At 39.5% G+C, this 13,663-nt stretch overlaps 1 protein-coding gene across 6 annotated transcripts in view; it reads right to left on the reverse strand.

The window, feature by feature from the left end:
- Positions 1-13,663, reverse strand: part of LOC134207367 (carbonic anhydrase-related protein 10) — a 136,030-nt gene that overhangs the window by 85,216 nt on the left and 37,151 nt on the right. For all 6 annotated transcript variants that reach the window (XM_062683093.1, XM_062683090.1, XM_062683088.1 and 3 more), the window contains exon 2: positions 10,826-11,505. In XM_062683093.1, coding sequence (XP_062539077.1) covers positions 10,826-10,877 — 52 coding nt within the window. In that variant the 5' untranslated portion in view covers positions 10,878-11,505. The remainder of the gene's footprint in view (positions 1-10,825; positions 11,506-13,663) is intronic.

The raw sequence follows: 13,663 nt of genomic DNA on the forward strand, positions 1-13,663 counted from the left end.
TCCCACAAGCACTCCCGGAGGAATTCCCACATGGAAGTCCTGAAATAATTCTTAGAGAAGTTCCTAAAGGAATTTCCGAAAAAATATCTGAAGGAATTCCCAGAAAAATACCAGGAGGAATTAATGCAGAAATTCCCAAATGAAATCCTGAAAGTATTCCCAGATGAATTGCTGAAGAAAATCCCTGTGGATTGTTCCGAAGAAAGAACTCTTGGCAGATATCCGAATAAATTCCGAGTGAAGTCCGGAAGGAATTCTAGTACACTTCCGCGGAAAAGCTCCCGGGAAAATTCCTGAAGGAATTCGTGGAGAAGTACCTGAAGAAACTCCCGAAAAAATACCTGTAAGAATTTCTGGGGAAATACTTGGACGAATTCCAGGAGAAATTCATGAAGATATTTCTAGAGGATTTCTTGAAGGATATTCTGAAGTAATTGCGAAAAGAATTCCAGATTGGAATGCTAGATGATTTCGCTATTGAATGTTTGGAGGTATTCCCGGAAAATTTCCTGGAAGTAATCCCGGTGGAATTAAAGGAAGAGTTCCGAGAGGAATTCCCGGAGAAGTTCCTAAAAGAATTTCCGAAGGAATTTCTTATAGATTTACAAGTGAAATTATGGAGCTAAATCGGAGGATTTCCATCATAAATTTTTGAAGAAACTTCTGGTAGATTTTTGGGAAGAAATTCCGTATGTATTCTTGACGGAACTGTCGAATGCATGCCTGAAGAAAATGCCGGGTTTTTCTCTGAAAAGAGAATAACCGAAGAAATATCTAGAAGTAAATCTTGGAGAGAAGAAAAGAAATCTTCAAGGAATTTCCTCGTGAATTTCCTAAAAAAAATTCTAGATAAGGAGGAATTACAATTACATGAGAAGGATTTTCGAACGATTTTCAGAGGAATTTGTGGATAACTTTCCGGAGGAATTCAGAAGTTCCCAGGGGAGCTTCTAGAAGGATTTCAAGGAGAATTTTTGAGTCCGAAATGTTTCGAGTTGTTTTGAACTTTCATATATTATGGATCCTGGATGCCCTAATAAGTTTTGGGAATCTTTTGAATTTCAACCACCTATTTCTGTATATGATTGGATCGTAAAGTGCACATGTTTAAGGGAATTCATTTCAGTACCCGTGCAATCTTTCCACAATTTAGGGGGGGCGACGGCCCCCCTGCCCCCCCTTGGCTACGCCCATGTCTCATCGTATAACAAAGAATATAAATTAAGCATAATTTTATTAAAGCACCAGTTTCGTCGTTACTTTTTGCTTACATGAGTGCTCACTACTGAAATAAATCACAAAAATAAGAAACAGATCAAATTTCTTTTCATGACTTTGTTTTTCGTGGGAAGAATGTCGGAGCTATGGGATGATGTCTAGGAGCAGTAACTCTATTATCTGCAGTATTCAATAACCAAAAATACGCCAAAAACAAATATTACAATTGTATTATATTGAAATGTAAGATTTTGGTGCGGCGTTTGGAGTCTTCCAGATTTGTGTATGCCGGGGTTTTGTACGGATTTTTGTGCATAATTGTGTTAAAATCTACCGTCCGCTGGTTGGTTGTATATGCATATGTTATTGAAATATTGACAATTCTCAATTTTTATTTAACCATAACTGTCTAGCTCCTAACAACGAACTAAACAGTGTTGGAATATCGCGTAATATCGTCGTAATTATTAACTTTATATTGTCAAATAGAAATCGACTAGTTCAGAATAGGCATAGACAATAGACAATAGCTAATTATCGCGAACAGCTGAAAGATAAATTAACAATAGCTCTACCGGAGCAATTGATTGTCTGCCCTTACGTTGGGTGAACAATGACAAAACTGACCGTAACTGATCTATACTTTGTTCTCGCGTCAACATTAACATGCTAGTTACTTAGATTACATCACTTACCAAAGTGAATCCTGATCTAAGTAATGACACTTCCTCTCCCTCCTTACAATACTCCTTCCTGTAACAACCGTAGAGATGCAGAAGATTCGTCGGTCTCTAAAACAACGGTTGTTACACTAACATTCCTTCCCTTCCCTCGATGATCATAAGGACGATTAAAAGTTGAGCTTCCGGAACGTGCACATTGAGGATGGAGTGCTAATCCCAAGTCCCATCTCTTGGTTCCCTGTGCGATTCCGCTAGTTCTGGTCAATCACGGAGTAGCAACTACGAATTGTACGGTCATCTCATGCTCATGCAATAGTTATTCGAAAATTATTTTCAGATTCTCCACGGAAACTACTTTTAAGTATCGAGAACTCTTTGGATTTACCAAGGAAAGTTGTTTGGGATTCACATGAGAATCTCTTCAGATTTTTCACGATAAGTTGTTTCAAATTTCTATAGAAAAATGTTCGGAATATCCACGGAATGTTCCTATTGAGTTTCTGTTGAGTATTCTTTGAAATTTACACAGAAAATTGTGATTGGTAAAAGAGATGCTTTACGTTAACTTCCTCAATCTAGATATAAGACGGTTAGTTTTTTATCCTTTATTAGAGTGATTTTTCGCAGGGAACATCACTAAACGGCTAGTTTGGCATAGCCAACTTTAAAACATCGAAAAAATGCTCGGAATTTTTGAGGATTTTTTTTGGATTTCTTCAGAAAATTCTTTCTATTTTCGATTAGAAATTCTTGGTAAGTTCCATTGACCGAAAGCGACAGACGGCCGAACTGGCAATTTGGCCGAAAAAGCCGTTTGCCCTACCAGGTTGTTCGGCCGAAACGATCGTTGGCCAAAAATGCCATTTTGCAGAAATAGTTTTTTGACAGCCAAATTTCAATGACTGGTCCTCGTACTGAACGGGTAATATGGTCAGAAATGGTCATTAGTTTGGCGAAATGTTTTTTTTGTCTATTGACCATTGAACAAAATTCCGTTGCCTCTCTATTTTTAAGTCGATACTGGCCTTTAGGCCAAAAGACATATAACCAGGTACCATTTAGCAAAACTAAAAAACTAAACGTTTCACGGAAACTGTTATCAGGTCAAAACTGGTTTGACCGAAAATGTAGTTTGGCCGAAAGTAATGGCTGTGGCAATGGCAGAAGGAAAATTTTGGCAGACTTGTAAAAAATTGTTTACCCTAACTATTTGGCTGAATTTGCCGTTTGGATGAAAAAATCGTTTGACCGAATATAGATCATTTGACCAAAAATGCCGTTTGGTAAAAAATGTCATTCTGTAGAAAGAGCCATTTGGCCCAAAAATGTACTTTCTGCAACCTTCTTTGAAAAGTGCTGTTCGGCTGAATTGATCATTTTGCCAAAAAGACGTTTATCCGAATATCAATTCGGCTTAAGGTCACTCCTCACGGAATCCAAGTTTTAAAGTGCTTGCGTTTTCGGGGGCACACCACTCGGAAGCAACGCACAAATGTCATTTTTATATTTCCGGCATGCTGCGACGCAGCAAAGCTAAATCAACAAAAATGACAGTTGTGCACCGCTTCCGTATCGAGTGGTGTGCCCTCGAAAACGCGAGCACTTTGAAACTTGGATTCCGTGAGGAGTGACCTTAATGGGATTTGGTTAGATGGCTTTTGGCTTAAAGGCCAGTATCAACTTAAAAAGTAGAAAGGTTACGGAATTTCGTTCAAGGGTCGTTTGACGATTAGCCTTTTCAACGTAAATGTTATTAGGCCAAATTGATGGATATTTTGGATTAAATTACCCGTTCAGTTATTGACATTTGGCCGTATAACCTGTTGGCCTAAACTATATTTTCGGACAAATATTCCATTCTGCCAAACGACCATTTCGGCCAAACAGCATTTTTGGGCAGATGACATATTCGGCCAAACGACCTGTTAGGGCAATCGACTATTTGGGCCAAATTACCAGTTCGGCCGAGTGTCGCTTGCGACCAATGGGATTTTTCAACAATTTTTTATGGACAATACATTAGTCGTTCGATAACTGCAACATGTTTTCGTTTCAGCTAGCCAATGGCGTTCGATAACTGCGACGCATTCAAGACGGCAAACAATTGTCAGACGGCGTCAGAATAGAAGTGCACCTGATTGTTCAGCACTATCCAGCTTTCCACGTTCGGTAATGGCGGCTTATCGGTTTGTAAAAATCAATTGGTCACTGTACTGTTTGACACTAGCTGGAGGAAACCCTACTGGCGTTCCTGGGTGAGGGGAAGGGAAAAAAGGCCTTTTCGACAGTGAGTTTTCCTCCAGCTAGTGTCCAACAGTACAGCGGCCGATTGATTTTTACACTCCGACAAGCCGCCATAACCGAGCGTGGAAAGCTGGATGCAGCTATCATCGACATTGACATCGTTTTGAAGCTCAGCTGTCCGATAACTGCAAAACTGATGTAACTATCGAAATGCTGTTAAAAGCATTGCTGTTAAATTACTTTCAGTTATCGAACGTCTAATGTACAAAGGATTTCCCGTAGGAACCCAATAATTTTATAACAATTTTTCGTGGAGACATTTTGAACAATCCTCCGCGGAAATTCTAAAGAAGTTTCCGTTAAACTGTGAGAATTTCGAAGAATACTCAACAGAAATTCAACAGGAACTTTTCGTAAATTTCTGAAGTTTTTCCTGTAGAAGTTAAGAACATTTTTTTGTGAAAATTCTGAAGTTTCTCATGCAAATTGCGACGATTTTTCTGCTGAAATTCCAATCAATTTTATTTGGGAATTACAAAGACCTTCTCTTGGTAATTCCAAAGATTGCTCGAAAATATTTTCCAAATTATGGAAAAACTTATAGATTTTTCTGGAGAAGTTCATTAGATTTTTCATGCGAAATTCAAAAGATTTTTCTTTTAATGTCTTGAAAATCTTTTAATGTCTAGAAAAAAGTAATGAAAAAATCGCCACGCCGATTCACGCCGCCGCCGCCGACCAAAATTTTGACAAACGCCGCCGCCGACGAATATAGGACCGGCGCACACCTCTACTTCGGGTGACTTTTAGAGCAAAAAAATGCAACTTTTGATGTTCACTAAATTATTTTTTCACGATTAATGCGTGCGTGCGTGTCGTGTAAAAAAACTTATATTTTCGAGATCTCGAGTATTGTGTAAAAATAAAATATAATTTTTTTGGAAGTTACGAAAAAATTATGCACAAGGTCTGATGCTACATATGATCTACTGCTCCAGTTATCCAAGAATTTCATGGAACCAAAGATCATTATATGCTAATTATACGACCAATTTCCATATAGCCCTTCATTCTTAAACCGAGCATATTTCATGGAAATTTGGCATATTGAAATTCAAGTTATCATCTTCAGCTTTTCTGAAACGTTCAAATAATCCATCGAAAAACGACAAAGATGCAGCTGCGCAAAGTTGACTTGCTTGTATGAAATAGACTATTTGTGTTAATTATAATACCCCCACTGTATATCATGAACGCATTCTATTATATGTACCACAAAGGACACGTTCCACATTTAAAACTGGTCAATAGATCTCTGATTAGGCGTGTAGACCTTAAGGCATGACTTCAGAGCTCAGACAAATCTTCCGAGGAGGCTTCCGGGCCTCTTGAAAGGAGGCTTCCGGGCCTCTCGAAAGGAGGCTTCCGGGCCTCTTGAAAGAAGGCTTCCGGGTCTCTTGAAAGGAGGCTTCCGGGCCTCTTGAAAGGAGGCTTCCGGGCCTCTTGAAAGGAGGCTTCCGGGCCTCTTGAAAGGAGGCTTCCGGGCCTCTTGAAAGGAGGCTTCCAGGCCTCTTGAAAGGAGGCTTCCAGACCTCTTGAAAGGAGGCTTCCAGGCCTCTTGAAAGGAGGCTTCCAGGCCTCTTGAAAGGAGGCTTCCAGGCCTCTTGAAAGGAGGTTTCCAGGCCTCTTGAAAGGAGGCTTCCAGGCTTCTTGAAAGGAGGCTTCCGGGCTTCTTGAAAGGAGGCTTCCGGGCCTCTTGAAAGGAGGCTTCCGGGCCTCTTGAAAGGAGGCTTCCGGGCCTCTTGAAAGGAGGCTTCCGGGCCTCTTGAAAGGAGGCTTCCGGACCTCTTGAAAGGAGGCTTCCGGACCTCTTGAAAGGAGGCATCCGGGCCTCCTGAAAGGAGGCTTCCGGGCCTCTTGAATGGAGGCTTCGGGGCCTCTTGAAAGGAGGCTTCGGGGCCTCTTGAAAGGAGGCTTCGGGGCCTCTTGAAAGGAGGCTTCGGGGCCTCTTGAAAGGAGGCTTCCGGGCCTCGTAAAAGGAGGCTTCCGGGCCTCGTAAAAGGAGGCTTCCGGGCCTCTTGAAAGGAGGCTTCCGGGCCTCTTGAAAGGAGGCTTCCGAGCCTCTTGAAAGGAGGCTTCGGGGCCTCTTGAAAGGAGGCTTCCGGGCCTATTGAAAGTAGGCTGCTTCCGAACCTCTTGACTTGAAAGGAGGCTTCCGAGCCTATTGACTTCAAAGGAGGCTTACCAGGTAGAGCCAGGTCCAACAGCCCTTAAGCAGGACTTGATAGGCATACAAAGTTTTGATATAAAAAAAAAATTGATATAAAAGAAAATTATTTTAATTATTTTAAATTTTTTTTCTCCTAATCGATTTAATATTTTGTTTATACCGTCAACTGGGGGAAGATGATCATTTTTAAGACAAAACATGCAATAACAATGTGTGTTTACATTTTAAATCGAAACAAATATTTTCAAAAAATGTATTGCTATATGTCACAATAATCAACAACTTTAGTTTTATGAAATGCGTTCGCATTTATTAAAATAAATTAAATTATCACATATTTTTTGAGTAATCTGGTTTGGGGTGAAGTTGATCAAGACAGCTCTACTAAAATCATTATGACCTAGTAGTCAAAATACACTAGGTTATTTGTATGAATGTTGAATTGGCTACGTAAAAGTCTTCGAAGTCAATATTTGAAACGAAAATAGCGTCATTTGTGACTATCTCTTTCTTTCTTCCACAAAATACATTTCCATGATTATAATCGAAAAACTCGGATTTTCTACCTAGCGGTAACATTACTTGAACGGATAATATTGTTGACTGACACATCAAATGATCATCTTCACCTCAATGATCATCTTCCCCCCATTTGACGGTAACTCAATTGTTTCAAAAGCTTCAACCATGATTATTGATTCTGGTGCAAGATACAATCATCCTTTATCACACCAAACCATCACTTCTCACTTTTCACTTCTTTCTTTTTAGTTCTCACTTCTCACTCATTTATATCACAGTTCTGATTTATCATATCACACTTATCACTTTCCACTTCTAATTGTTAACCTTTCACTTCTTACTTTTCACTTCTTATTTTTCCCTTTTCACTTATTTCTTTTCTTTTAAAACTACTCACTTCGCACTTTAAATGTTTCACATCTAACTTCTCACTTCTTATTTCTCACTTCACACTACTACTCACACTACTTCGCACTTTTCACTTCCCTTATCTTACTTCTCTCTTCTCACTTATAACTTATTATATCTCACTTCTAACTTCTCTCTTCCCACTTCTCATTTCTTACTTCGCACTTCTCACTTTTCACTTCACACTTCGAATTTTTCACTTCTCTGTATTCATTTCTCAGTTATTACTACTTATATCTCACTTCTGACTGCTCATTTTTCACTTATCACGTTTCACTTCTTACTTCTAATTTTTCACTTGTCACTTTTCATGTTACACTTATTACTTTTCACTTCTCACTGCTCACTTCCCACTTTAAATTTTACAATTATTTTTCACTTCCTCATTTCTCATTTCTTACTTCGCATTTCTCACTTCTCATTTTCCACATCTTGCTTATCACTTTCCCCTTTTAACTTATAACTAAGCCGTGCATGTTACTGTTTCTGACAACATCGAGTTAGTGAGGTGAAAATGCATAGAAAAATTACTTCGACTATATATACGAGAATATCGAGTAAGGGAGATATCGACTTACGGAAGGAACGCAGTATGCTAGATTCAAGATACTTTAAATTTCATCGAGCAAGGGAAAATATTGAGCTACAGAACAGCAAGTAAGGAAGAGTGCACTGTTATTTATTTTTAATAGTTGTATCGGCCTAATTGTACGATTTGTGTTTGGGTGTATTTGGAAGTCCAATTTATCTGAACAGGAAATCAATCAAAATTTGCCGGACTTAGAGTTAGCAACCGGCTATTTTGGTTTAACAATATAAATTTCTAATTTCTGGAGTCTACTTATTTTGAAAGATTTAATTTCTAATTTTCTTGATGTTTAAGCGCTGTTCTTTCAGCTATTACATAAAACAAAATTTCTTCGTATGACCAGTACTTTTCCGATAATTAGATAGTGACTCGCAGTGTTGGTAAAATTATTCATAAAACTCAATCATTGAGCGCTTCCGCGCGAACTAACTTGTTTGCGAGTTTAAAGGAATCACGTCTGAGTTTTTCATGCTGAAACGGATCATTTCACTCATTTCCCAAAAAATAATTTGGGTCCAAAAAGTGTTTGAAATTAATTTGGGGACAATTTATAGTTTACGCACGCATGAGTATCCATTGTGCTATGTGTTGAACGTTAATTTACTGTTAATTTACGAAGGAGTACAAAAGAAAAACTACGTTGCTTCAAATGGATGATTCAACTCGGCCATAACTTTTAAGGTGCTGAGTTGGGTGCGTTTCAACTCACGTTTGATTTGAATCGTTCATGAGTTTGAGTTTTTCCCCAACACTGGTGACTCGTCAAAAACAAGTACTATATTTTTTGCTGTTCGGAAGTTGGCTTTCTCAATCTATAGTATCAAAACGATGGTTTATTTACTTACCCGATGTTTCGGCTGATCGGTTGTGGCCTTTTTCAAGGGTCATATAGTCTATCGTCTATCTTAAGTTGCGGGACGATAGACTATACTGCCCATGATCGCATATTTGTAACAATCGACAAAAGTAGGCATGGGAGAAATGGAACGATGAAGTTTGTGATATGCATAAGTAAGGAAATCTAACTCATTTAAAAAAAAATCTAAGAATTGCACAAACACTTTTTGCAGTTAAAATCATCGTCAGCTATATCTGCATTACTTAATATTTGAGTGCAAATCAATTGTGCTAATTTTTGTTCAAAGAACATGGCACACCGGTGAAATAATGTTCCAGTGCACGGTATACAGACAACAAGGTAGGCTCGTAAGAAAAATGACACTTCAAGAGTGACGCATATTTTATCGCCACATGTTAGAGTACAAAAGTAAGCATGCTAAGACCGTAGAACATCGTCTCGGTTCAGCTTGTGCGAAGATAGTAGTGACGACACATGTTTACATTCAAACTGAATGTTTACATGCGTGATGAGCCTGCCTTGTTTTTTGTATGCCGTGGTTCCAGTGTTACAATTATGCGGTCACTATGCTCGATGTTACAAAACAACTTGGTAGTTTTTTCAAGATTTTTAGAACAAAATTTTAGATTTCACCAACTTAGATGAAAGAATAAACAATTTGAAGACAATTCATGAGCCTACCTCAAAATCGCAAAAAAAATGCGATTGTTACAGATATACGATCATGGGCAGTATACGACCCTTGAAAAAGGTCATAACCCATCGGCCGAAATGTCGGGCAAGTAAATAAACCATCGTTTAATATTTCAGGCTGAGAAAGCCAACTTCCGAACAGTACATCTTATCCAGTCGACAATCACCTTAATATTTTTTGCTTTTTCTTCTTGACTCAGTTGAGGCTCTTAAAATTGGCTAGTTGATATATTCCAACTTAGTATCTCACTTTGTTCCAAAAGTTCATCGTCAATCATATAATCGTTCCATCAACTTATCCAAGCGCAATGAAAAAAAAATGCTGCACCCGATTTGCGAGATCAAAATTGTCCGAGTCCCGCGGTCCGAAAAGCAAATTGGTTGAGTACCGTACATAGAGTAATTGTCCGGTTTCCGAGAAAGCTTTTCTTCGCGTTCCGAAAAGAAGTTATCCGCGTTAGAAGAAGCAAATTGTCCTAGTCCCGAGTAGAAAAACATCTGAGTTCCAAGAAAAGAACCATCCATGTTACGAGAAGAAATGCTCCAAATTCCGAGAAGCAAGTTGCCCAAAATATCAAGAAGCAAAGTGTCTTGGTTTCTGGATTGCAAATTGCCCGGGTTTCGAGAATCCGAAACATCAGGTAGATACCTTTTGTTGTGTTTCACGGAGTAAGATTGTAACCATGATTACATGACACGCTTCAGACAAATTCTGATTTAATGAATACCCTCCTCAATATTCAATATCCAACTGGTAGCCTCATCATGTGGTCATACATCAACAGTACCCTCCTGTCCCTGGTAGCGGTGAAGATGTGCGTTGTCAGCAGTAGTAATACTTATGATTTTGTCATTTTTCCCTTAAACACGAGTTGAATATCCCTCATGTTCTCGATTTCTGATAGCAATCTCGATAGGGATTTCCAAAGACTGCATGAGTAAAAATGTTCATGCTTCTCAATAAATGAGTTTCACTATTCACTATTCACGAAATTCCACTATTGAATGAATTTTACTCTGAAACCCCGATGGCAACACTGCCCCAGACCAGAACGATATGCACCCCGGTGGTATCTCTCCGTTGGTTGAGCGTTATTTCAACAAGTTTGGGCTCGTTTGCGATGCGGTTTTCTGCCATGCAGATGCAATTGAATTGCGGTGCAACAGGGCTAATAGGGAAATTAATTTAGAAACCAACAGCGAGGGTTGGCTCGTGATATGTGTGCTGGCTTTTCTGGCGGTAATTAGGTGCACATTTTTTTCCAACAATCTGTGCACATTCACTCAATATTTTAGCATCAAGAGATATTTATGAGTTAGGAATGTCATGAGATAAAAGTTTGTTTGCAAATGTATAAAACTAATTGAAAATGACTTACCTTTTCCTAAGGCTAGCAGTATGACTATATTTACACCTAATTTAGCTAGCATTGTTGCGTTTCTTCTCAATTTTCAGCTATCGTATCAAACCTTTATCTTCAACTATTTCTTCGTTTTCCCTCGCACTTTCCCTAATTAGTGAACCACTACAACTTGTTTCAACAAGCAATTATTTTTAATTAACTCGCACATCAAAACTATGGCTTCCGTTTTGGCTTCCTCGTTTTCCCTTTATGGTCTTCGCCGCAACCAGAGCTGACTTGGATTCACTCAAAGGTGGTGGACTCAACTCACACACCGTAGCTTGAACGGGAGGCCGTCACAGCAAGCTGGTTCTTTTCGCCGCTTTCGATGGTTCTCCACGCAGCGCCGCTGCATTTAGAAGTTTACACTTTTCGGTTGCACTTGCTCTTTCCGGTCGTCACTTTTTTTTCGAACTTTTGGCTAACAACTTTCAGACTTCAGTATATTTTTCACTCTTCACTTATTCAACACAGGCGAGCGCCATCTGCCAGGGGTTTCGTTGAGGCTATTTTCTCGGCTCTGCTGTGGGTATCTCCTAGATTTTCACTAAAGTCGTTTGTTGGCGATGATGAAGGCATCGCTGCATTCGAAATGTTCAAAACCGCAATTGAACTCATTTTTAGTTGGTTAAACAAAAACACCACCGTTTAAGTTGCTGTTGGAGAATGGATAAAAAAATCGCTATTATACAATCAGTGAAACGTATTCACCGAACAACTGTTGGAGGGTTTTTAAACACTTTATTCTGCACTGAGTTTTTCTGTGTTCAGTTTCGGATAGGGCCGTTTCTTTCGTGGAGAATCACTTAACTCATTTTGTTACCACAGTGGAGGACGGGGAGGTTATCCTTTGCATTAGTCCATTGGGCGTTAGTGAGAGAAGTCAGGTCATTTGCGAACAATAATTATGAGTACACTACCAGCAGCCATATGGGCTTGATTTAAAAAAGTATTTGATCATTGCCATTACATTTAACCTTTACTAATGAATTCAACTGCATTAAGCACTTGAGATTACGTTTATTTTAAATAAAATATTGTAAATCATTCTATGCCTTCGATTTTTAGTTTATATACATAAGTGTACGTAACGAAAATTGATAATGTTTGAACAACTTCACATCAATCGCTGCTGAAAGCCTCTTTAATAAAGAAGAAAAAAAAACATCCATCGCTTATATGTACATAGAATGGCATCTGTCTATATTATATATTATAGACTCTATAACAGCCACGACATCAATTATTCTGTATAAAATTTAAGTTCTTAATACATAAGATCCATTTTAGTCTGATCTTTGGGTTGATTTGCAATCTACAGTAGCATTCAAAGTTATTCAAAGTTACGATAAGTGTTTATAATATTTATCACATCAGCTAGAGGATAAACAATTAACGTTAGATAATTCTGCGTCATTAAAACTATCCTTTAGGACATTTGATTAACCCAAACTGCACTTGAGTTCTGAAAATGCTTTCCTTAGCTACGGCCAGCGCCGTAGGATGCGGTAAGTCTGGTTGGCCCCTGCCAAGGACGCGAGGCTTGAGGGGGAACCAAAATCAAGGATTACGCTAAGACAAATTTTTCTTAGTTTAGGATCATTTAGTAACTCAACTGACTATGATAGAGTCTAGAGCAAACAAATGATATTACTTTATTTCCACTCCAACATGTTATACGGATTGGTTTTATTTTTGACTGCTATTCCGATTTTTCAGAGTCTTCCAATACCAGTTACAAGCTGTCAGTTGAATAAGAAAAAAAAAATCCAAAAAAATCCTATTGAAAAAGTAATTTGAAAATCATTAACTTTGATACCAACATAGCGTGGATCGGATTTTTTTACTGATTCGATTTCTATCCAAAATATGGTTGTTACTGATTCGGTCAAATCCTTGAAGGGATTCTGGTCGAATCCCCGAAGGGATTCTGTTCGAATCCAGGAAGGGATTCTGTTCGAATCCCCGAAGGGATTCTGTTCGAATCCCCGAAGGGATTCTGTTCGAATCCCCGAAGGGATTCTGTTCGAATCCCCGAAGGGATTCTGTTCGAATCCCCGAAGGGATTCTGTTCGAATCCCCGAAGGGATTCGGTTCGAATCCCCGAAGGGATTCGGTTCGAATCCCCGAAGGGATTCGGTTCGAATCCCCGAAGGGATTCGGTTCGAATCCCCGAAGGGATTCGGTTCGAATCCCCGAAGGGATTCGGTTCGAATCCCCGAAGGGATTCGGTTCGAATCCCCGAAGGGATTCTGTTCGAATCCCGAAGGATTCGGTTCAGATCCCCGAAGGGATTCTGTTCGAATCCCCGAAGGATTCTGTTCGAATCCCCGCAGGATTCTGTTCAAATCCCGCAGGGATTCTGTTCGAATCCCCGAAGGATTCTGTTCGAGATCCCCGAAGAGTTCTGTTCAGATCCCCGAAGGATTCTGTTCAGATCCCCGAAGGGATTCTGTTCGAATCCCGAAGGAGTTCTGTTCGAATCCCCGAAGGGTTCTGTTCGAATCCCCGAAGGGATTCTGTTCGAATCGAAGGTTCTGTTTGAATCCCCGAAGGATTCTGTTTGAATCCCCGAAGGTTCTGTTCGAATCCCGAAGGATTCTGTTCGAATCCCGAAGGGATTCTGTTCGAATCCCCGAAGGGATTCTGTTCGAATCCCGAAGGGATTCTGTTCGAATCCCCGAAGGATTCTGTTCGAATCCCCGAAGGTTCTGTTCGAATCCCCGAAGGGATTCTGTTCGAATCTGAAGGGATTCTGTTCGAATCCCCGAAGGATTCTGTTCGAATCCCCGAAGGGATTCTGTTCGAATCCCC

This window comes from Armigeres subalbatus, chromosome 1 (assembly GCF_024139115.2).
Source record: "Armigeres subalbatus isolate Guangzhou_Male chromosome 1, GZ_Asu_2, whole genome shotgun sequence".
NCBI classification, from domain to species: domain Eukaryota; kingdom Metazoa; phylum Arthropoda; class Insecta; order Diptera; family Culicidae; genus Armigeres; species Armigeres subalbatus.